Here is a 26,210-nt window from a genome sequence, read left to right as displayed (position 1 = left end):
CTCCTAAATCTTTTTCTCACGATCTTCTCATTTGGCTTAATCTGTCTTCCTCTAAACTCAGTTCAAGTCAAAACAAAGAAATTCCAGTTAACAGAAGTGTATTCTCAGCATGTCGTGCCAGACTGTACCTATTAATTTTCTTTTGTGAGGGGATGGGGAGGGGCAATGCATTAAGGGAACATTCCTTTTTAGAATTTTGCAAACGTTATGACAATGTTCTGAAACCAATACTAAGGTTTTTTTTATGTTTTCAGAACAATTTCAGTTTCAAATGCAATAAGTAGTAACATTTTCAGAATTCTGAACATTCTGCTATAGGTTGTTTTCACGTGAGAACATCAAAATATTTCAGTTTTATGCTATTTATAATGGTTTAAATTTGCCAAAATAAGAAATGCCAAACAGCTTTTATTCATCAATTCATTCATTTTCTTTTCGGCTTAGTCCCTTTACTAATCAAGGGTCGCCATAGCGGAATGAACTTCCTTAAGTAATTTCAGCTCAAACAAATAAAGTTTAACGCAAGCCAAATCAAATTAATTTACATTGGATTTACAAATTTATAAATTACATCTGGCTCAAAGATGTAACATTAAGGGAGACGACACGGCAAAATAAAGTAAAAAAATATATACATATTTTAAAACAACTGAAAATAACAAAACAGCAGTATCATTATGTTTAATCAGTGTGAAAAACAAGTGAATGAATGCGCTAAGTGTTGTCAGCGCTAGTGTATGGATACAAAACAAAACATAAAGCCCAAATCAGAGCGCAGCTCTGGCAAACTGCCCAAAAAGCGATTGAACAGCGGCCCCGACAAACTCTTACAGAGTTTAAAAAAGGGCGCTGACCAGCATCGGGTGCGCTGAAGGCATGCCCCCAACCTAGAATAGACGCAGTCCTAACAGATTTTGTGTTGTATTTTGTGTTGTGTTGAATTTATATAGTTCTTTTTGCTAACACTTTACAATGCAGATTAATTTGTTTAAATGACATTACGCATCAGCTATCATGAACTAACAATAAGTTATATATGTTTACTACAAGTATAAATCTTTGTTATTCAGTTTTTTTTTAATTAATGTAATTAATGTAAGTTTTTTTCAATAGAAAAAAATAAAAATTATTAACTGTGTAAAATACGAATTACAAATATGGTTTCATTAAGTTACAGCATATTTTATTTCTTAAATATTTTATTAAAATATAAAAATGAATAGCATTAATTATTATTAATCAGTGATTATATAAAATAATTTATAACAAATTATTATGAAATATTTAATGTACAGGCTATATATGTTGTGTATATGGTTTATATTTATCATGTCTAAATGTAGTTATTATTAACCAGTGCTTGTCAAATATTGTATATATGGGTAACACTTTACAATACAGGTTATGTAGTAAATGTTAGTTAATGCATTGTCTAACATGAGTAAGTATGTCTAAAACAGTCTCATACAGCATTTATTAATCATTTAGTAAATTCAACATTTCCTATTATATCTACTGTAATCTAAATTAAAAGTTGTTCTTGTTAACATTAGTTATGTACTGTGAGTTAACATGAGCTGACATTAAACTTCTTCATTTTCATTAAGTAACAAAGACGAATAAATACTGTAATAAATGTATTGTCCATTGTTTGTTCATGACAATAAATAAATTACTATTGACTATGTGAGCTGTATTGTACTGTTACCGTAAAGGGTAAGCATCCTAAATTTTCATTTTAATTACTGACAGATTGCATTTAATACCTCTGCCTTCAGTTATCAGTTCAAATTCAATCATTTATAACAGGAGTTCTCAACTTTTTATATCGGAGCCTACTTCTTTTACTGATCAATTTTTGAAGGCCCACCTCTCTGACATTTTCTCTAAAATATTTGTGTGAATTGCTCATTTCAACCTTTATTTATTAGCATATATAAATATATAACACATTTGTTGTGCCTTCTATTATTGTCTATTATCAGCATTTTATAAAAAAAAAGATATCATTTTATTTTAATGAAATTATATATAAAACTAAAACTATAAAATATATTAAAACTATACAGTAGTTTTATATAAATATATACATATTTTTAAAACATACACTTATTTCAAGAGAACCACAGGTCAACAGAGAGATTGCAAAAGACCAGCTTCTGCTTTTAACTACAATGACTGAATATCTACTATTAAAGATCAACCTTTCAAAAATATAAAGACAAATGTAAAATACAGCAGAACACCCTAAATCTGTTGAAATGTGTCGATCTGATGGTGGTTGACTTTGAAGCTGGATATTATTAGGAGATCCCTGACAGGAACAGTGAACAGCTCTGGCAGAGCTCGTCTGAAGCTCATATGCAAGCTATTTTACATTGTAAGACAGAAACACCATTGAGCCTCGCTAGATCCTCCTGTATGCACGCACGTCTGTTAAAAAAGTTCACTCACAGGACATTCATTTGGACAACTTTGTGGATATATTAATTAGTTCACACAAAAATACACAAGAGAGACAATCGCTTCACGCATAGTTTGTGAATGAACAGACGTACATGTAATAGTTGCAGAAGCGATCATAAGGCTGTTTTTGCACGTAGTTTGAAGTAATTAATCAGAGAACAAGAGAAAGTGCATTACTTAAATCGTTTTACTATAGCATATTAATAATAAAGTCCAAAAATTATATAATATTAAGAGTTAATTTTAAGCAGCCCACCTGCAGGATCGCTGAGGCCCACTAGTGGGCTGCGGCCCACCGGTTGAGAATCTCTGATTTAAAACACTTGCTCAGATTTATGGGGTTACCATAACTATCTATAACTGTGCTCATACTGTCCAGTGTTTCTAAAATCCAATATTCTTGTGTATGTCACTTTTTAGTGACATTTTCAGATCAAAGAAGATTATTGCCAACTTCGCCAAGATGCTAGAGAACATCTTCCTCCCACTGTTTCAGGCCACTGTAAATCCTCAGAAACACAAAGAGATGCACGTCTTCCTCAAACACGTAAGTGCTTCAGTGCTTTTGTTGAGCTTGCAAGACCAGTCAGAGCGGATTCAGGCCACATCTGAGCTTTTCAAACCAACATCGCAGTTAACAGCTCTGTTGAACAACAGCCATTTTCCCCGAAAACAAGTCAACGGTGCCAAACCCTTTCAGGCAATTAAACAATTCTCAGATGACTAAGAGCTTGTGTTGAATTGGTCACGAACAACAAAAATGACAAAACACATATTGGTTAAACTGATCATGTGCCCAATTCAGTATTACAGTCAATGTTTGTTTTGTTTTGTTTTGTTTGTTTCTTTAAATTTCAAAAGTAATGCCACTTGCAGACTTTTACAATGCATAACCCAACAGTCAACTTTATCAAATAAAATGAGTATAGTTACCTCAATTGAAAAAAGTTTTGAACTCAGTGTTGAAGGTATTGAATGAAATAAATACCTCATTACTTCAAATTAAATGGAGTAAATTCACAGTACCGGTATAGATTAGTTTTTTTTACTCAAATGGTTTGTTCAAACTCAGTCGGTTTCCTCAAACAGTTTATGTTGGATTATTGAGTTTCACAGTGCTCAGTTGGCTTGAGTTCTCTTCATTTGTTGGGTTTTACTGTGTTCAAATTGTTTCGTTTACTCAAACGAATTAAGTTCACAGTACTCACTTGCAATCATTTTCCTCAAACAGTTTGAGTTACCTTAACTTATGGGTTTTACAGTGTAGGCAAGATACTGCAGGTAAATAAAGGATTTAAAAAAACTAATATTTATCTCAATACTTTTCAAATTGATTGATTACATTAAGAAGAGCATGCTTTAGTTATTATAAGTTTTATAAAATATTCTAATATTATACATACATGTAACTCCATTTTTAAATTAAATGTCTTGATTTCCATATTCTTCAACATCTACATTTGAAGTCAGGTTCAAAATTGATTTATAATATATTATTTATAAGATTATTATATTTTATTTATTTAAATGTATTTAATTTAATATTTATTTTGTGAATTAATTTTATCACTCCATTATTCAGAAAATACTGACAACAGCCAGAATTATTTTAGCTTTTTGAGAATAAAATGTTAATAATCAGGCAAATTATATATTAACATAAACAGAGTATGTACAGGAATCGGAGAGTGGAATTCAATACCTTTTGAGACCTTTTTAAAGACTCTTTCCATACATTTTAAGACCTTATAACCAGTTTTCAACTGGAAACACTGGCGAGATTTTAACTTACAGTGTATTTACTAAATATTAATGTAAGAAACCAATCCAAAACTAAAACATTATTCATATACTGAATAAAAATCTATTAAATCTAGCTAATTCAGCAGGGTGACGCTGTAAACAAAGCAGCATGATGTCAATAATACTTTGCAAAATAACATTTAAGACTTTTTTATACTTTTTAAGGGCCTTACATTTCTCTACATTGAATTATCAACTTTTATTATTTTTTAAGACCTCACGAACACCCTGATAAAAAGCAACAATCAGGCCAAGGCACTCGAAAAATGTGGTAAAAAAATTTGACATTTTTTAAACTATATTTTTTCCCACATTTTTCGAGTGCCTTGGACTGATTTTTGCTTTTTGTTCAGATGAATCCCTTGCCCAAACAGCACCGACACATTATTTAAACTACGTCTGAGCACTTTTTGTTTGATTTAGAATTTTTATATATTAACATATCTATCAGTTTAAATGTTTACATGCGTATATGTATGGAAAACTCATTTTGAGATAATGGCCTTTAATATGATTACTCAAAATAAAAATATGTACTGTAATAATTTTAATCTACAGATTAAAATTGCTTTTCCAATGGCCTGTTTTTGTTAATTATATTTGTTTTATTTATTTTTGTAAATTATTATATTTTTATTATACCTTAAACCTCACTTGGCATTCAGTGTAAGCAGCAATGTAATCATTTTATTGTACATATGACAAAAAATACTTTGAATCTTGGACAAAAACACATTTATGAAGTGCTATATTCAGAAAAGAAACATTTATGAGTATTTTGGATGTTTTAATCCATGTTTACTTTTTTATGAGAATCCCCATATCAAAAAGCTGACAGAAAAAGTGTTTTTGCTTACATTGTCTTGCCTTAATAAAGCCATGAATTCAAAAAGCATCCAAGAAAAGATCTCAATAAAGCGTTGGATGTTTTATTTTTCTTGCAGGTGACCGGGTTCGACAGTGTGGATGATGAATCCAAACACAGTGATCACATATTCAACTATAAGAGTCCAAAACCTGAAGAGTGGACCTCCGAGGAAAACCCACCCTACACATACTACCTCTTCCACATGTATGCCAACATCATGGTTCTCAATAACCTAAGAAAGTAAGTCGCTATCATGACCATGCTCTGATTTCAGTGTTTAAATCCCTTTACATTCACAAAATCATACAATTGAAGACAAAAACCAAATAAAAATAGCAAATGTGGTGATTTTCAGGGAGCGTGGTCTCAATACCTTTCTGTTTCGTCCTCACTGTGGTGAAGCAGGATCCATTACTCATCTGGTGTCCGCTTTCCTCACAGCCGACAACATCTCTCACGGACTCAACCTCAAGAAGGTCAGTGTCTGAGACAGGCCATAATATACACACTATTAACTCTACAGGCACTGTAGTTTTAGAATCCATCAATTAAAATGTTGCTGGAAAATACGGTAACACTTTAAAATAATGGTCCTTAAGTTAATGTTAATGTTAATGTATTCAGTAACATTAAATAATATTAGTTCATGTTAACCCAGAGTTCATTAACTAATGTTATCAAGCATAAGTTTAAATTTTAATAATGCATTAGTTATTATGTTGAGCTATGATTATTAAATGCTGTACAAGGTTATTCATATTTAGATAATGTTCGTAAATACATGAACTAACATAAAGGACTATTATTCGAAAGAAAATACATGATTAGTTTATAACTTTCAACCCATTTCCTTTTATGCAAGTCCTTTTTGAAATGTATGTTACACAGACTTATCTGGTTAACAGTAAAACCTTGCAAAAATAAACTGAAATGACATCTATACACCACATTTTATTTTAGCTAGTTGTCAAAATATTCTCATTTTGATTTATTTTAACTGGATGTAGTTTTCTAGTACGACTACAGTGCTTCCTACAGGTTTAAAATATACTTGCGGTGGAAGCCGGATTGAAACACACCATTTACCCTCATCACATGAACAGTTAATTATATGCGACAAACAAAACATAATATAATTTTTAACTATATATATATGTGTATATATATATATATATATATATATATATATATATATATATATATATATATATATATATATATATATATATATATATATATATATATTAATTCAGAATTATTAGCCCCCATGAACTATTAGGCCCCCTGTTTATTTTTTCCCCAATTTCTGTTTAACAAAAAGCAGATTTTTTCTAAACATAAAAGTTTTAATAACTCATTTCTAATAACTGATTTATTTTATCTTTGCCATGATGACAGCAAATAATATTTTCCTAGATATTTTTCAAGATACTTCTATACAGCTTAGAGTGACATTTAAAGGCTTAACTAGGTTAATTAGATTAACTAGGCAGTATAGGGTAATTAGGCAAGTTATTGTATAATATTGGTTTGTTCTGTAGATTATCGAAAAAAATAGCTTAAAGGGGCTAATAATTTTGTCCTTAAAATGGATAAAAAAAATTTTAAAAACTACTTTTATTCTAGCCGAAATAAAACAAATAAGACTTTTTCCAGAAAAAAACAGACATACTGTGAAAATTTCCTTGCTCTGTTCAACATAATTTGGGAAATATAAAAAAAAAATAAATCAAAGGGCTGCTAAAAATTCTGACTTCAACTAAATATACATTTTATTTTTTTATTATGACACTGTTTTACACAGTTTCTTTTCAATTGATTAAAGTAAAAAAAAAAAGACTTAAAAAAAAGTCATCCACTATTTTTGTTACTTTTATGCTATTCAGGAGCCATGTGCACCCACTGACAGGTCAAATCTGCTTCGCTCTCTATTACAAGCTCAAAGTAAACTTGAATGCAAAAGCATTTTAGATGTGTATATAAAATAGCCTATGTAATATATTAACATCATCAAATTAATAAAATAATCAGCAAAAGAGAAATAAATGACAGAAAAAGGAATAAAAACGTGACAAATTCTCTAAAAAATTATCATAATTACATGATTAAAACTTGTAGATTATTTGAATTGGACATTAACTATTACCAATGGTATACATATATTTTGCAGCTAGTTAAGACCATTATTCCATAGAATATAGTTTTTTGAATCTTTTAGATTAATGAATCTATTATTTCATCTTTCTCTCCGTCTCGTGGCTGTGCGTGTGCAGTCAGCTGTAAAGCAGGTGGACAGTAGTCTTTAACAAAAGAGTAATGCAAAAACACATACAAGTTTTAGAAAGAGATAGCAAAAGTTCAATCCCGGACTTTTTTTGGAGATTTAGAAAACACAGGACAAACATTTCAAGTCCCAAAAAGGACCATCTCTGTGGACCTTCAAAGCTGTGGGAGTGTCTGTGGGGTTGCTGCAGGGCCGGATTATCCAATGGGCATTATGGGCACAGGCCATTATGTCACTTTAAGCTGTATAGAAGGCATCGATTTTGTAGTGTCTATTTAGGCTAAGTGCAAGTAGCACACCTCGTTGGAATGTGCTAGTTGAGTGATTCCTGCCCATCACCATTTGATTGATAGAGACAACATAACTAAAGACCACAGCAGACAGCAGCGTAAGTGGCGCAGCTCGTAAAGTGCATGGCAACATGTTTTGACACGATCAATCATGAACCCGGTTTAAATCCAGCATCCAATAAACTCATTCTTCTTTTTCCCCCACAACATATCAGATTTTGCCTACTCTTCATCATGAGGAAGACAAGTAGGGTTCAGTAATAATTGTGTGTATTATGGAAGACTCATATTCATAGAACTGAACTGGATTGAAAAAGTTTATATCCAAATCATGTGCATTATAAGTTTGTAGAATTATATATTAAAAATACCTTTCAATATAAATTTTAGTACTGCTTCAGTGAACTTGAACAAGTATATTAAAATCCATTAATTTTCACTAGTTGTATTAGTTTATTGTTTTCAAAGTGTGCTTTAAATTATTTAAAAATAAGTTAAATCTTTGTAGACTAGAAATATATGTACTGTTTATCATTTATTTTAAAAATGCGGGCAATACATTACATATGAACTTTATTTAATTTATATTAGCTTTAATTCACCTAAATCCAGGCTTGGGTTGCTGACAGGTCTCGCTCTCACAAAATGAAACGGGTAAACGAGAGAAGATTTTCCACTACTTAATCGATAACGGATATTTCGTTATATTGGGCAGATACAGCAAAGTGGATGTTGTTAATAGTAAAGAAATTGTAGCATTAAATATATTTGGGCGGCTGTTAATATGCCTGGGCGACCCGCCCAAGTAAAGTATATGTGTGGGAAGCACTGGACTAAATGACTTTAAAATTACAAGAAAGACTAATTCACAGTAAGAATAAAAAAGCACAAGGGTATGTCAATAGCTGTTTCCATACAAAACTGTATATTTAACTTATGAATATTAAAAATGTGTATATTTTTTAAAAATGCCATCATCTGAAACAGTTCTTGGAGATCATTTAACTAAACCATTTTAATGGCATGTTACTATCACAGCTTTTAATGCATACATCTTTTTGCACAAAAAAAAAATTGTTCTTGTTCAAATTTGTTCTTACGTTTTAGATCTCATGCACATCTGGCCATTTCCATTCAGTTTTTTTTTTTTTTTTGTAATGCAGTATATCAAAACATATGCACGAAAACATATCTAATGATTCTAAATTCAAACCTGATGCCAGTAGCACTGATGTAGTTTTTCTTGTGGTTTTTATATTTCTCAATGCAGAGTCCTGTGCTGCAGTACCTGTATTACTTGGCCCAGGTTCCCATTGCCATGTCTCCTCTCAGCAACAACAGCCTGTTCCTGGAGTACTCCAAAAATCCCCTGCGAGAGTTCCTGCAGAAAGGCCTGTGTGTGTCCCTCTCCACGGATGACCCGCTACAGTTCCACTACACAAAGGTCAGGGACAACACACAACACAACACACACTGCTGACAATCAATGACTTAAATACTCTGAGAGCAATCGTCTAGTCTAAAGCATTCGAGTGATGTGAATTTCTGTTGTTTGTGTACCTTCAGGAGGCTTTGATGGAAGAATACGCCATAGCAGCACAGCTGTGGAAACTGAGCACATGCGATACATGCGAAATTGCCAGAAACAGTGTGCTTCAGAGTGGCCTGTCTCATCAGGTATGTGTCCTAATAGGTTCAGAATTAATATTAAAAATAATTTTAGTTCCTCATCAAAAACAAGGTCACATGGAGAAAAACATAATGGAAATAAATTACACAATTTTTGCAGGATTGAAAAGTAGGTGGATTTCAGAAACACTGGTGAATGATAAGCAAACTGCACCATATTATTGGTTGAGATGATGTATCATAAAGTTTGGTACACACCAAGTACACATCAAAGAATTAGCAGTGACAAAAACTAAGTTGTCGCCTCACATTGGCTGTGTCTGGTCCCATGTAAACCAAAAATGAAAATGTGAACACACCAAACAGACAATAGCCAACTAAACGAGAACATACACTCTGCACCAGTGAGAGGATGTACCTTTCCACACCTGCAGGTGGCAGTAGCTGCATTGTCATTCCACAAAATAAACCGGAACTAGTGCTGCACACATACAAACCATAAACAAAGCAGCATTTATGTACCATTTTCTCTCCCCACGGAGGGATTCGCTCATGCAAATATGTCCGATAATCTGATAGCCCATATCAACTTGTTAAGTTTGATGTCACATTAAGTGGCATCCGGGTCCAAGCGCTCTATCAAACTGTATGGGGAGACTCAACAAATCATCACCTTAGAATTATAAAGTTTTAACATTTGTTTACATTTTAAGGTTTTTTAATTTTAAAAAAAAGAGTAAGAAATGTTACACACATATTGTTTCCTATATGGAACGCAAAATCTTTGAAGCATACACCAACACTAATTTTGATGTTTTGCACCACGTTGTTTAATTAGTAAATCCATTTGCGTTACTTTGTAGACTAATGGGTGTTCTGGTCTATAAAGGAGGTGTGTTAATTGTTGGTGCATTGCTATTTTGAGGAACTGAAAATAGATTGCTTTTGGCCGATTAAAAGTAGATCTAAAGTCCAGCGCAGAGTACATTAGTTATGTACCTATGTAGGTCCAAACGCATACACATTTCTGAATACACACAGGATGTACAGCAATACACAAATATGTTTCTATAAGAAAGAATTAAAGGATTAAAATGTTACAAAAATTATTATTTTCTACATAAATATAAAAACCACTGTACCATGCCTTCATGTCGGGGACTTTTTTAGTTTATTCATGACAGTATGCACTTGTATAATGTTATTATTATTTATTATATGCATATTTATATTTGTTTTAACAAAAACAAGTTTAGATTTGTCCACCTGTCAGGTTTTGGAGACATATGCATCATATGGGGCATAAGAACAGGACGCGTGTTTGGATATAACTTAGTTTTTTTTTTAATCACACTTCATTATTATTGTTCATTTATTCGTTTGCTGGACATTAGAACTGAATTTAGAGATAGTTTTGAAACAAATCTTTGTGCTTAACAAACGAAATTAAATATGTAGGCTAATGGATGTCTTCAGTGGAGTGTGTACAACACTGTTCCTTATCCACGAAAGTAAAGGAGTAAAGTAAAGAGGAAAAGTAAAGAGTAAGTAAAGAGGCCGAATAGAGAAGGCTCATTCTTTATTCTTGCGCTGCAGATGGTCTGTTTAACTGTTTTCTCACTAGTGAAGCGTTCAGTTTTTCCATTTACAAAGTCCGCCATGTAAATAGCAAAAGCACCATGACTAGGGATGCAACAATTAGAGATTTTGGTTGTACGATTGTAGTCTGAGGAATAATCATGGTTCATTATTATTATGCGTTCTTTCATAACTAAATACTACTAGCTTAGAGAACCACATGAAAACGTCTTATATTTTAAAGTGTTAATTATCACTGCTCAGTAACCAAATACAGCACAAAATAACAATAAAAAACAAACAAACAATATAATCCATTTAACTTTGGAAAATGAAAAATCCTTTTGGCATTTAAACTTAACTAATACTTTTAATAATAGTTAAAATCACTGACTCTTAAAGGGAATGCGTGATGAAACTCTTGATTGGTTTAATTCACGTTATGCTCATAACACACCCACAACTCATTAAGAGAATAAGCACAACCCTGTTAGACCATGCACCGGGGCGCAAAGAGGATTTTTCCATCCTTAAAATAGCAAAAGTGGATTCAGACATGCCTTAATGCTTTTGCGCCATGCACTTTAGACTTTGCACCTAGATCATTAAAATATAGCCCGAAGTGTTTGCATGTAGTGGCAACAGTGAATGTTTTAACATTTATAATTTTAACACATTCCTCTTAATTGTAAATTCCTCAAATAACACAGTTAATTTTTTTTGTTGAACTAACCCTTGAATAATAATCTAGTACTCATTTGCACATTTCGATTTCCCTGACAGGAGAAGAAATACTTCCTGGGTGAGAAATATCTAGATGATGGACCAGAAGGAAATGACATCCGTAAGACGAATGTGGCGCAGATCCGTATGGCCTATCGGCATGAGACACTGTGCAATGAGCTCAGCTTCCTAGTGGAAGCCGTCAAGTCAGAAGCATTGGCAGCACAAGCCCCGTAAACGTGACAGGGTGACAGAGACGGTAAAGCGTGGGTTCATGTGAGTGGACCAGATGTCAGCATAAAATCTTGCGACAGGTCATGCACTAAAGAGTTATGAAAAAAACACATCATTCTAGGATGCAAGATAGAGAGCCATACATCCTATTGATGATGCACATTTCACTTCCCATGGTGCCTTAAAGGTGTTGGATATAAACATTTCATATCGCAAATCTGTTTTTTTTTTTTTTTTTTTAAACGAACAATAAACTGTTCCTGTATTTTGCATGCTTTCTGAAAATTCTGTTGTTTGAGGGAGCGTACATTTGTTACCTTTTCTAAACAAAGGAGCCTTTGGTTTTATGACTTCTTTTTCACATTTTTTTCAGATAAAAGTTTTACATAAAAAGACAGTGGAACAGAAAGTTGGAACACAACCTTGATAAACTTGTTTGACAACCTGAGATTTCGGGGACTGCTTAGTGACATTTTATTTTTTGTGTACTTGAACTTGCACATTTTGTACACCGATTGAGACTGTTAAAGATTTTGTTATGGATGAGAAATGATGTATGGGTGCTTGAAAAGCCTTCAGAAAAGCCTATTAAAGGTTCAGAAAAGCCTATTAAAACATGCCTGAATGGTGACTATGCTCTGTGTATCTGAATATGGCACTCAAAAATGTTAAATAAAAAAATGATGGAAAAAAAAAAAAAGTCTTGCTCAATTAATTGAAGATGCTTCTCTTTAGTTTAAAATCACAGATATAGTTATGGAAAAAAAAGGAGACTAAATCTCATTAATAGGTATTTGTTTGAATAAAATGTCATTTGCATAGTCTCTTTTTGTGTTGAATACCAAAAAGGTGCCACGTTATACACAATTTCATATAAATTTGGTGTTTTAACTTCAAAATTAAAAATGTATATTTGGTGAACCTTTGTTTATTTACAAAGGAAACATTTGTTATTCTGAACAATTGACATTTTTAGTTGGAAAACAAATTAAATTTGGCAGAAATGTTATCAGAGATTTATAGAAATAAAATGAAAACAAATATTAACAAATTTACCAAATACCTAATAAATCTAGATAATCTAGAGCAGAGATGTCCATGGCAACTGTGATTTGGCCGACCATCTCATCTAAAAAGAGGGAGAATGATGGGGATGATTTAGATTTTGTCATTTTTTAAATTTTAAGGGCATTTATTTAACCTTTTTTCAGGATTTAAGATGAGTCTTTTGTGTCATCAGAATGCGTAAAGTTTCAGCCCAAACTATTATAGATTTTTGGAATTTTCGGCTTTGAACACATTGTAGCTGTTTTTGTTTCCTGTGCCTTTAATGCTAATTCATCCTGCCCACCGTTCCCACTTGCCCATCACAGTGTGCCTAAATCTCCACCTCGGCTGCGTCAGATAAACAACACAGTGACCGACATGAAGAAAACAGATCTCACTTAACGTTTGTGAGAAATACTACAGGAAGAACTTTCCCAACGATTATTTGATGTATTTGTTGTGGAGTTAATTCAAGCCTTTCTGCAACGATAAGTCAAACACATTAGCCCTTTTCACACTGTGATACGGGTAAATATACAGAACATTTCGAGAACAGCTTTAATGTAAATTTGTAAAAAAGAGGTTCACAGAGCCGAGGAATCGAGGATATTATGAAATTTTTCAGGAAAAGACTGTTCACACAATCATCCCAAATTACCGGTAAATTGACATCATTAACCAGAAAATATCCTATAAATGGCAGCGCTTGTAATTGTAAACTTAGAAGGGGTTCGGCGATTTCATTTATTTAAAGTTTTAGCTGCTTTGTGAGACATCCAAAGGCAGAAACAAGAACCGCAGCTAAATGTTCACACACTTGACTAAATTACAAATTATGTGGATTGATAAGTATTGTGAACAACTTATATGAAAACATATGGATGAACACTCACATGTCGAGATGTTTATAATATATGTGTGTGTGTTGGCGCTTACCGGCTGCTTTGCTTGTACACACATCAAGCAACTGAAGCAGTAAAGGTAAACAAACAGCAGTTTATCATGAGCATTTTATCGATAATTTTTTACACAGTTGACATTCAGAAGGAACATATAATCGTTATCTGACTAACATCTAGCAGCTAAATGTGTCTGAAAAAATATTCAAAGGCTTTTATTCTTATAAACAGCATGGATGTGAATGTGTCTGATTGGCTAGAGTAGACGTCTCACGTCAGTGCATTCTAGACATAAACGCATTTCGGCAAAATACTGATAATGTTACGACTTTTCTTTCCAAGAAATTGCCTAAATGAATTTACTGGTATTTTCAAAAAGGGCCTGTTCACACTTACAGACCTTTCTGAAAAATTGACGGTAATTTTCCGGAAAGGTCTGTATGTTTGAAAGGGGCTAGTGTCGATACAAAGTACACACACGCACACACATCGTGCATGTTTAACTTTTTGCACGAAAACGTGGCAGGATATACATTAATATCCACTGCTGTATGGATATCCATTATGTACCTGATTTAACGTCCACAAACCCGAATTGAAGCGTCTTCTTTTATTTCAATTGTACTGACATGCAGCTGTGATGATAAAGACGGTAAAATTGCTGTAATTCATCACAAACATGCACTGTTTTAAAACGTTTTAAACTTTTAAAACTCATTCTTGATCACATTTGATGATGATTGATGATCACAGAGAGCTGAACAGATCTTTTAAACCCGGTTGCTTTGCTTTTGATATGATTATACACGTTACTAAAGTGACGTTAATATGCAGCTCTCTATCAATACGGTGGCAGGAAACCACACTCCTACGTCACGTTGTGGTGGGCCTCAAAATGGGAGGGGTTTGGATCCTATTTTAATGTCAGGAAAATGAAAAAACAAAAAGAGACATTGATTTTATATCACTCTAATATGACTTTGGACACACTATACATACAAACAATTGTCTAAAAAGCTTACAAATGATGATTTTTAACATAGATACACTTTAATGCAAGATTTGATTTGTTGGTTTATTGTTAAGCTAAATAAAACAAAAATAAATGAACTTAAATGTTTCAATCTAAATGCTGTAATTTAATTTAAAATGAACATACTGTCACCTGATGGATAGAAAATGCAGAGACTTTAATGAGGGAATCAAGGCAAAGGCAAATTCGGCTTGACAAGTGTATGCTGCATTGAACTTCACGGTGTTATAAACGTGATTGTTTATGTTTTAATTGCAATAAGTTTTAATTTAAAAAGTTAAACTGCATTAGTTAAAACAATTCAAAGTAAATGTTTTCTATTCATTTTTAAATATTATGAAATAAATTAGGAAATTACCCAAGGCAACTTCACTGTATAATTGTTTGATATGCATATCTTCAGCCCACGACTCTCAAAGAAATTTTGTTTATGGGCTTTCATATGAAAAGGTTTGGGTACACCTGGGGCCTGTTTCAGTAAGGAGGTTCAAACAACTCAGAGTTTAAACTTGAACTCTGAGTTGATTTACCAAGAGATTAAAAACTCAGAGTTTTCGGTTTCAGAACAGCTGATCTGAGTTGGGTCAATCAACTTCGAGTAGACCAACTCAGAGTTAAGTGCGTGCACCGTGACTTTAAAAAGGCATTATCAATGGAGCGCAGACATTACGAGTGACTATGGCAATATGTTATAAAAGAGATCACCATTTCTTTCTCCAGCTGAACTTGATGTTCTCATGCAAAGTTATAGCAAATATGAGTGTGTATATATTTGAAAAGAAGCAACCATCAGTGAAGAAGAGACAGTTAGCGTGGGAAAACAGCTGCTCAAGTTAATGCCTAATTTAACTTTTTAAGTATTTAAATATTTAAGTATAATAAAATAAGTAATGTAATTTGTGACATTTATATTTTTTTTCTAAACTTTTTTATACATTTATTAGTTTTAAATGATTTAACAGTGCACTTGTGTGTCTGCCTTTTTTATTGATCAAGTGATAGAGGTTAATATAACATTTAGAAGGTAAGCAGTACTAAAAATAATTTTTAGAAAGAATAATAATCCCATTAATCTAGTTACAGTGCATGTCGAAGGTGAATTTAATTTAATTATTTATTAAAAAAGGATAAGCCATTCTAGTACAGTTCTTCTGTGTGTGACTAAAATGTAGGCAATAGCTATGTTTCCATCCAAATATATTACATAAGTTTATGTGCAAAACTGGAATATTTCATAAAAGATGCGAATAAAATTCCATCCAACGAGTCAAAGAGAAAAAAATTGTCACTTCCTGATTAAACTGGCACCAAATATCAACAGTAAAAACAGAATTTACTGTGGTAGAAGAAGCTGCGTCGTTTATTTAGCCTAATTAATGTACTTGCGCCTCGATGTCAGAAGACAATGCTGAAACACAATGAACACGTGGGGGCGTCTGAAGCCATGAGACGCGGAGACTCTTGACACGCACCAGACGTTCGGAGGTAATTAATAATATACACTAATACTGAAACAGTTAAGGCATTTTAGAATGACTAAAACAATATTTAAGACGTGTTACAGTGTGCCCAGCCTGCTGGTTTGTCCATTTACACACATTTTCATTATCATATGATCATGATCTTTTTTTTAATGTACATACTGTAATTTGTTCAGTAAAAGTTTTTCCATCTAAGTTTATGCGCACATTTTCTATCGAATAAAAGTTTATCCTACTCAGTTATGCGTGTTTTTTATGCATATTTTAAAAAGTTATGTGCATCATGACGTTTCTATCAATCGTTTTTATGCACGTATCCAAAATGAGCATTAAAATAGGTGTGTGGAGACGTAAGGCTAAGGCGAGAAATACCGCTTCATCATTAAAAAAGGGGAGGAGACAGACAGAAACTCTGAGTTTAGAGAATAAAACCTGCTTCTGACCAGGTTAGATTCACAGAGTAAGTTACCACAGTAACTTACTCTGAGTTAAAGTTACCTCTCTTTCAGAAACAGGCTTGACTTACCCTGCTTTCTAGAGTTTAACAAACCTGCCATTTTGAAACGGAAAACCCAGAGTTTCTCTCATTTCAGGGTTAAAATACTCTGAGTTTTCAGTTAACCTCCTTTCTGAAACAGGCCCCTGATCTAGATGTTCAAGTGGTCTCTTTATTTTTTTTTACAGCTGTAAACAGAAAAAATATTATTTGCTCAACACTGCAGCCCAGTGGAAGTAGTGAGAACTGGTACACCCTACAAACAAGACCTAAAACAAAATACTTGATTTATTTTATTATTGAAGACATACACAGGAGGAGGAAACCCGAGAACACCTAACATCCCAATTCTGTCAAGAATTAAAATAATTCTCCATCAAAATAACACCAAGAGAAAGAAAGCAGCAACAAGTGTCATTTTCATTTGGATAAAACTATTGACATTCAGTCCAATATCTATAAATATGTGTAAATATTCCAGATACTAAATGTTTAAAACTAGATTAGCAGATGTTGATAAACTGGGTTAACTCTTTATATATTGCCACAAAAAATTTGATTTTTTTATAAAGATCTGTCGATATATATCTTTTATAATACAAGTGAATTTCCAAAACCAACAAAATTCACAGTCACTCTCTCATCACAAAAAATAGTGCAGGATGAAATGAACAGTAGAGGATTTCACACTGGAAAAAAGCTAAAAGGTAACTAACCTCCACTGAAAGTGTCAGAGATGCCCGAAAAAAAATAACGATTTCATTTGCACCTCATTAAGCTGTAAAAAATAAAACGAGCAAATGCGGATTAGTTGCAATTATATTTCATAATATTCGCCATGCCCTATTATTGAAGGGACAGTTCACCTAAAAAATTCTATTTACTCAGCCCTGGCTCCAATAGTTCCAAACCTTAAGAAGTTTAATGTTTCTTGTCAACACAAATTATTATTTTAAATATAATTATATTTAAATAACCTTGGAAAGTGGACAGTAAATATAATATTTGTTTATTAAACGTTTCCATATTTTGTGATTCACAAGTGTTTTCTGTTTATTTATGGTTGTGAATTGCATTGTGAGACTTTAATCTCTGCTCTGTCAACTTTTAATGTTGAAAATTGAACTATACAGTTAAACAAAGTGACTTTTATTTTGGAATAATATAATGAATATGATATAGTGTACAGAAATAAGTCTTCAAAATTACAGAAAATGTACTGGCAGCTTGTTACACATTATTTATACCAAAATATACAACACCAACCCAGACAATATATCACTTTAAACTATTAAACATGTTAATAAACGTCACTTCAAGGTTAAAAATAGTTGCAGGAAAGACCAATGTCCCATAATGCAATTCAAAAGCATAAAAAAACTGGCAAAAAAATAAAAAAAATGAATCACAAAATTCGGAAAATGTATGGATATTTTTTAAAGTGTGGTAGCCATTGTAATCTTTAGCAAAATAAATACACCATCAAAATCAATGGTTACTGGTTTCAAACATTCTTCAAAATATCTTCTTGTGTTCAACAGCATAAAGAAACCAGTTTGGACCAATTAAATGGCGAGCAAATTAAAAAAAGATGTACTATCCCTTTTAAAAGGTTAGTCCAACTTACGCATTGATGTCAAAATAAATCACTACAGTAAATCCATTTAAGCTTAGATTATAAACGCACATCGACTGTAAAGTCAGCGTTATTAAAGTACAGCATCAATACTACTTAACTGTTGCACGTGCTGACACTGTGATGCTTTTTGTTAGGTATTACAAGGCCTTTACAGAACAAACGCAATTAAGTGCAATTACTTCACAAACCAGATAAAACAGCAAGTATAACGAGGCAATGATGTGCTACAGCAGATGTTGTCGTCCTACATACTGAATGTTTACAGTCTATGGATCTATTATGACATGTGTTAAACCTAAAAGTGTGTTTAAAATTCAAATGATCAGCTGTTATTGCCTCCAGTGAGTGACAATACAAATACCCACAGTCACCCTATGAAAACTATATATAGGTGGTCTTTTATGGGGAGATGGTGAGCATGAGAGTGGCACAGTGTTAGATTTTTAAGGTCTGTGTGGGTGACCGGCTTCGTCCGCAAGATTGAGAATGTACCCGGCTACATCTTCCTCTGTGGGAGCATCCGACATGACCCAGGATTCATTAGCGGCAGTCACCTGAATCCGGCAGACGGGGCAGTTTCGGCTCTGGCCGCTCCTGTATGAGGCACAGACATAATGGCATAGGGTTAGTCATGGCCGATGAAAAGGATTTAGGAATTGCGGCTGTGTGTGGTATAATAATGTTGTTCTAAATTCCTTTCTGATTTCCTCATAAATCAATTAAATGAGCTTTAATTTGCATGTGTTAATACACTCACCGGCCACTCTATTAGATACACCTTACTAGTACCAGGTTGGTCCGCGGTTTGACTTCAGAACTGCCTTAATCCTTGATGGCATAGATTCAACAAAGTACTGGAAATATTCCTTATTGACATGATAGCATCACGCAGTTGCTGCAGATTTGTCGGCTAGTCATCCATGATGCGAATCTCCCGTTCCACCATATCCCAAAGGTGCTCTATTGGATTGACATCTGGTGACTGTGGAGGCCATATGAGTACAGTGACCTCCCTGTCATGTTCAAGAAAGCAGTTTGAGATGATTTGTGCTTTATGACATCACTTTTATCATGTTGGAAGTAGCCATCAAAAGATGAGTACACTGTGATCATATAGGGATGGACATGGTCAGCAACAATACTCAGGTTGGCTGTGGCGTTGACACAATGCTCAATTGGTACTATTGGGCCCAAAGTGTTGCAAGAAAATATCCCCCACACCATTACACCACCACCACAAGCCTAAACCGTTGATACAAGACAGGATGGATCCATGCTTTTATGTCGTTGATGCCAAATTCTTATCCTACCATCTAAATGTTGCATTAAAAATAGAGACTCATCAGACCAGGCAACATTTTCCAATCTTCTATTGTCCAATTTTAGTGAGCCTGAGCAAAGTGTTCAAACTGTCCTTAGCTGACAAGGTTTTGTCTTCTGCTGCTGTAGCCCATCCGCCTCAAGCTTAGACGTGTTGTGAAATCAGAGATGCTCTTCTGCATAGCATGGTGGTTGTATCGAATGGTTATTTGAATTACTGTTGCAGCTGGAACTAGTCTAGCCATTCTCCTCTGACCTCTGACATCAACAAGGAATTTGCATCCACAGAACTGCCGAACATATTTTCAGAACATTCACAGAACATACTTTCTCTTTTTTGGACCATTTTCTGTAAACCCTAGAGATTTGGTTGTGCATGAAAATCCCAGTAGATCAGCAGTTTCCGAAATACTCAGACCAGCTTGTTTGACACCAACAACCATGCCACGTTCAAAGTCACTTAAATTGCCTAAATGCATTGAGTTGCTACTATGTGATTGGCTAATAAGAAACTTGCATTTTTGAGCAGTTGGACAGGTGTACCAAATAAAGTGGCCGGTGAGCATATATTAGTACTAAATTAACATCTAATACATACAGTATCTACAGCTAAGGCGAAATTATTAGCCGTCTTGTGAATTTTTAAAAATCTTTTTTAAATATTTCCCAAGAGCTGTTTAACTGAACACACATTTTTCAACACATTTTGAACATAATAGTTTTAACTAATTTATAATTATTATAAAGAACATTTGTTTCTTTTTTCTGACAGTACATAATATTTTACTAGTTATTTCAGCTTAAAGTGCAATTTAAACCCTTTAATTAGGTTCATTAGGAACTTTTTGGGCAACAAAATAGGAGGTTAATAATATTGACCTCAACATTTATTTTTACTTAAAAAAAAAAAAAAAAAAGTGTTTTTATTCCAGTCGAACTAAAAGAAATGAGACTTTCTTCCTAAGAACCAATACAATTGCAATACTGTAAAAATGCCCTTGTTCTGTTGAACATCACTTGGGAAATACTTGAAAAAGAATCAAAATTATTTTCATAGGAGGACTAACTGTAAATATTGAATAAAACACATGCTGATAATTTTAAACTTGGCAGATAAATAATATTAAACCCTTGTTAAAAAGTTGCTCCAGTCTGTAATTAAATCAAGTATCTGAAATGCATTATCTATTTTGAGATTTTATGGGTTTGTTCTGTAGGGACATATGAATTTCATTTTATTTGTGCATGTCTTAAAAAAAAGTCTTACATTTTATATAAAAATAATTATACAGACACCCTGGATCCAGCTCAAGGTGGTCTAAAAGGACTCATTTTGGAAATGATAAGCACCAGTCCTGAACAAAAACTTCTTCATAATTTGTCATTTAGCGTTCCACAGAGGAAAAAAGGGTAATTAATGAATAGTGTGCTTGGAACAACATGAGGGTGAGTAAACCATTTTAATGATCTGGATGAACTAATCCATTAAAGTTCAATAAAAAATTAATAAAACTGAACTAAATTAATGGTCTCTCTTTTGTGAACACAAAGGAAAATATTTTAAAGAATGCAGATGACTAAACAGTTCTACTGACTTCATCATTCTTCAGAATATCTTCTTTTTTTCCCCAACAGAAGAGCTCAAGTCAAATGGATTTAGAACAACATAAAGGAACACTAAAAGAACTGTCATTATTAAATGATGAGCTCTTACCACTTGTCAATACACTTCTGACAGAAGCTGTGCGCACAGGGAAGAATAAGATCTGCTTTCCCATCCATGCAGATACAGCATTCTTCCTCATCAGTCAACTGTTTTACCCTGTTACACAGCACAGATAGCATTATTAGCTAAAGTAAACAAGGAGTCTTCCATTACGCATCATAACATTTCATGCAGATTTGTTAAACCGAACAATAACTGGCTAGTAACCAGAACAGCAAAGTCCACTAAAGGAGGTCGAGCCTTCTCATTTATATGGCTCCTAAACTCTAGAACAACCTTACTGATAATGTCTGAGACTCGGACACACTCTCTCAGTTCAAACACATACACTTAACTGAACATCTATACATAAACAATATGTATACGTGGGCTAATATGTGGGCCTATAGACTATATAATTGCATATTAACAATGTTTATATATTTATAGTAAGCCTACCTGCCTATAAAAGCTATTAGTTACTAGATAATTAGTCAAACTTATTAATAACCACCTTTAGTAGAGCTACTTTGAAACAATAATTATTGTGAAAAGCGCTATAGAAATAAACTTGAATTGAATTAGGAGTACCTGCCCATCCACATGCTGGCCTGGCAGGTGTCTTCAGATGATCCCTCTGCCGCCACATTTGAACTAAATACTTCAGCTGCTTGACTGGTGATGTCTTTGTAGAGCTGAATAAACTGGTACAAGTTCATAATACGAGACGCCTCTACCATTCCATCCTCCTTATTAATCTGCAAACACAACAATTACCAATCTACCACCTTAGATAAACATCAACTACTATTTTACATTGCAATTTTAGATGCTAAAATGTTTTATTATATTCCACCTTTATATATCCAGTGGTTTGTACACTGATCTCACCTTGGTGCACACTATTCTAACTGCTACTTTCCACAAAGCACTGGAATCAGATCCAGGCTGCACTTCAAACAATAGATGTTTTTTTTGACCAGAGGCGAGTTTTGCAGTTCTGTGAGGGAAAAATAAATGTGCAAGTTAAGGTGACGACTTCAAATGTAAATGCTTTTTACATTAAACTCCACATAAAACTAAACAGGGCAAACAAAAAACTCTTTAAATTTTTATGTCACATACACATTATTATTTGCAGTTAAATGCTTACACGAGCGCTCATGACCCTTAAAATAACAACAAGAATTTGGAGAAAAAGAAGTTATCTAGTAGAAAATAAAAGCAAATATAAACTATTTAAAGACTTCTCATGAAAATATGAATAATAAAATAATAAATAATAATCAAATAATAATAAGTGCAAATAAATTCATTAGTACATTATATACAGGATTTGCAATTTAATCATTGGTAAATGTGTTTTCTTTGTATTTCAATGTTTTGTGACACCATCTTTATTGTTTTATATATTATTTTATCATTTGTTTTTATATATTATTATATATACACATTTGTATTGTTTTACATCTTATTTAATCGTGTTTTTAAAATGACCTATAATGTTATCGTTTTATAGATTATTTTCACATTTTCGGGTTTCTCAGTAGTGGAAGGCGTCATAGTTGGGTAAACTTAGAGCATAAGTGAATTAGAGAGCACAGCAAATATTTTTTTACAATCCTATTTGCAGAAATAATAAAAGAAAAACTCCAGGATGGTGTTATCAAGACTTATAGAAAAAGGATAAAAATAGTGAGACTGATGACGAAAGCCAGAGTGAACAATGGCAAATTTACTCTAAGCCCATAAACGCTGCATTAGAAACACCTTGCATAAGAGGCATTTTTTTGGAATTTGACCCAAAGATGATGATACACGCAAATAAATGTTCATACGTTTTTTAAAAATATATATATTTTAAAGCTTTGAAGGATTTAAGATTATAATGACCATTAAATGCATCTTAACAGTCTTGTGAATCTGATTTTTTTTTTTTTTTTATAAATTTTTCATATAATAATAGCTTTACGTTTTAAATAACATTTTTGATTTTTGGGAAAAGCACATTCTTATCAAACTGTGCCGTCAATGCCTATAACAATGATTTATTTGTCTGATCGTGGTCATTTGATTATTTGAATATGTAATCATTTCATATACTTGACAAAACAGCTTAATTGTCATATTACATGCAAATGATAAAAAATTGTATCGTTAAATTATTATTTTAATTCACCACAACAAATTTGCAAAAACATTTTGCCACCTACACAAGTAAATTTAAGTGGAAATTTATATTAAGTGTTCCCAATTAATATATACCAACACTAAAATAATCATCTGTTACAATGTACTTATTACGTAAATACATATTTTTACATTGTACTTATACTTGATTAAATACATGCAATTAATTTCTGTAACCACATTTACAATTACACTGCTGACCCCTCCTTCTCACCTTAACCCACCCTTAAACCTATCCACACCACCCAACCTGTCCCTAAACCTACCCGTGTCCCACCTCAAAAGCACCAGAGGTGTTTTTCAATGCATTATGAACACAGTAAGTACATTTTATTTATATTTTGATGTAAATACATAGTAGTTCAGACCACTTAATATAAAGTGGGACCTGAAATTGTATATTAAGTTATTTGAATACATTTAACTAATCTTAATTATCCTAAAACCCAGAGTATATACAGGCATCAAAGAATGAAATTTAATACCTTTAAGACCCTTTTAAAGACTCTTTGCATAGATTTTAAGACCTCATCACCAATTTAGACTTCAACCAGTAACATTGTTGACATTTTAACTCGCAGTATATTTACTAAATACTGATAGTAGGAAACTGGTCCTAAACTAAAACATTGTTCATATATTGAATAAAAATGCTAATCCAGCAGGTGGTGTCTTTACAACAGCAGGAATAACAGTCTTTCTCTAGTTACTGCAGTAAACAAAGCAGCGTGATGTCAAATCTAGCAGAATTTTTTTGATTTTATAAACTACACAGCATCCTGATATATTTAAAGATTAAATTCAGGCAAACTTTAGCATATTAATACCAAATTTAATACCTTGTAAAACAGAATTTAAGACTTCTTAATACTTTTTAAGGGCCTTAAATTTCTCTACATTGATTTATCAATTTTTAATACTTCTTAAGACCCCGCGGAAACCCTGTATCCTAAAACCTCACTTACACATCATTGAGCTCGGCCACACGACCCAAGAACTCATCATAGGTGAGATATCCACTGTCCCGCACCAGCCCCACATGTTTGATCAGTTTCTCAGGTAATCGGGTCACTGCTTGGCCAGAAAGCTGCTGGCCCATCTTGGCTCCAAATGGAGAGCTGCTCTATTAACTCTAGACCTCATTCACCACTGCAGGCCCTGGACAAGAGAGCATGGTGACAAATTGTTCATATATTTACAATCTTACATCCTTTTTAAAAATATTGACTACAAAAGACATTAATTGTGGAAACTGCTTTGTAATTTTCTTTCAATATGTACTTTGAATTATTTTTAAACAAATCTGGATAACATGATCATCATGTTTACATATTTTAGTACCATTTAATTAGTTAATTATAGAAGAACAGAAAAGAACAACATTTTTCAGAAACAATTTATGTAGTTGGATTCATGATCTATATGTTTTACCCTAAAATAAAAAAGAAAATTTAATAAAAACCTCAATATGCCCACAAATGAATCATTTTATGACTCATGAAACTACTCACACGTACATTGTAATTACTTAAGCAACAATACTTAAGTCATTTGTCTCAAGTTTTCAGCAAGATCAGAGACACATTTTTCAGATAAAAATGTATTCAAAACAAACTAACAGTAACGTTAGTTTTACTACAGATAACGTCATAGGTTATTGCAACTAAACCTCAAATCAACCTGTCCTACTTTGCAGGCTACACTAACCAGAAATTAACCATGACATTTAGCAGTAAAACTGTGGTTATACGAATGATAGCCAATGTGCCCAAAACAAACATAATGTACTTTTACTGTGGTAAAACCATGGTTAACTTTTGTAAGAACTAAACGGGTGTTTTTTTTATTCTCGTCGACAACGTTTTATGTACTAAAACAAAGAACTGCCTTTTAAGATGTAATAGTGTATGGTTAAACGAGTGAACCATATATTTATTTCAGGGAGTAAAAAGCCAGCTTTAATAGCCACACTTGTATGTAACAATAACATAAACAACCAGCTGGCTAACGTTACTAGTGTTAGCTTGGCTAATGTGACCAAATGAGAGCATTAAAACGAATTTCCCTTAACGCCTAGTAATAGAGATATATGTACAATAACACAGCGAGATGCGAAACCAGTACAAACCTGTTGGCATTTGTTTTATCCTAACAAATATTCGAGAAGTCCAGCAGGATGATAACAGAAAACCTTGACGCGAAATGATGACGTCAAGACCACGTTCAATTATAAAACCCTATCGAACCTTGATACCCACACGTAAACAAAAGCAGATAAAGAGTTTAAGTTCACATAATTCTCAATTAGCCTAATAATTAACTTTAGCGATAGATATGTATGTTATGTGAATCATATGTTTAATTTAAGTTATTTTAAAAATCACTTCTCAATAAATGTAAATAAAGAGCAGGCGTCCTGTTCTAATTATTAACAACAACTGAGGAGCAAACTCAATGACTTAAGCAAGAACAAAGTACACACTTCTTCATGGTTAAATGTAAAAGATCATTTAAAAAAATATTTA

General features: G+C 33.0%; 2 protein-coding genes across 6 annotated transcripts in view; one reads left to right on the top strand and one right to left on the bottom strand.

The window, feature by feature from the left end:
• ampd3b (adenosine monophosphate deaminase 3b) overlaps positions 1–12,575 on the top strand; it is a 34,534-nt gene extending 21,959 nt beyond the window's left edge. For 4 of the 5 annotated variants that reach the window (XM_021467594.3, XM_073928916.1, XM_005159055.5 and 1 more), the window contains 6 exons: positions 2,887–3,013; positions 5,214–5,377; positions 5,493–5,613; positions 8,982–9,155; positions 9,278–9,388; positions 11,702–12,575. In XM_021467594.3, coding sequence (XP_021323269.1) covers positions 2,887–3,013; positions 5,214–5,377; positions 5,493–5,613; positions 8,982–9,155; positions 9,278–9,388; positions 11,702–11,878 — 874 coding nt within the window. In that variant the 3' untranslated portion in view covers positions 11,879–12,575. 5 annotated transcript variants of the gene reach the window in all.
• A 4,536-nt stretch (positions 12,576–17,111) lies between these two features.
• On the bottom strand, positions 17,112–25,906 carry rnf141 (ring finger protein 141). Its single transcript, NM_001007290.2, has 6 exons — positions 25,814–25,906; positions 24,651–24,843; positions 22,387–22,495; positions 22,087–22,253; positions 21,505–21,612; positions 17,112–19,064 (listed from the first exon to the last, which is right to left on the bottom strand). The coding sequence occupies exons 2-6, from the start codon at positions 24,782–24,784 to the stop codon at positions 18,914–18,916; spliced, it is 669 nt and encodes a 222-aa protein (NP_001007291.2). The 5' UTR covers positions 24,785–24,843; positions 25,814–25,906; the 3' UTR covers positions 17,112–18,913.
• Positions 25,907–26,210: the final 304 nt, after the last annotated feature.

Source organism: Danio rerio, chromosome 18, assembly GCF_049306965.1.
Source record: "Danio rerio strain Tuebingen ecotype United States chromosome 18, GRCz12tu, whole genome shotgun sequence".
In the NCBI taxonomy this organism is placed as follows: domain Eukaryota; kingdom Metazoa; phylum Chordata; class Actinopteri; order Cypriniformes; family Danionidae; genus Danio; species Danio rerio.
This window is presented reverse-complemented; position numbering and strand designations above follow the sequence as displayed.

What these genes read in the sequence shown, in the direction of transcription:
- rnf141 (NM_001007290.2), bottom strand. Translation starts at nt 24,784, where the DNA reads ATGGGCCAGCAGCTTTCTGGCCAAGCAGTGACCCGATTACCTGAGAAA. An exon ending in TTAGAATAGTGTGCACCAAG is followed by an intron (nt 22,254 to 22,386) that starts GTGAGATCAGTG and finishes TTGTGTTTGCAG; the next exon opens with ATTAATAAGGAGGATGGAAT. An exon ending in CAGAAGTGTATTGACAAGTG is followed by an intron (nt 19,065 to 21,504) that starts GTAAGAGCTCAT and finishes TGCCTCATACAG; the next exon opens with GAGCGGCCAGAGCCGAAACT.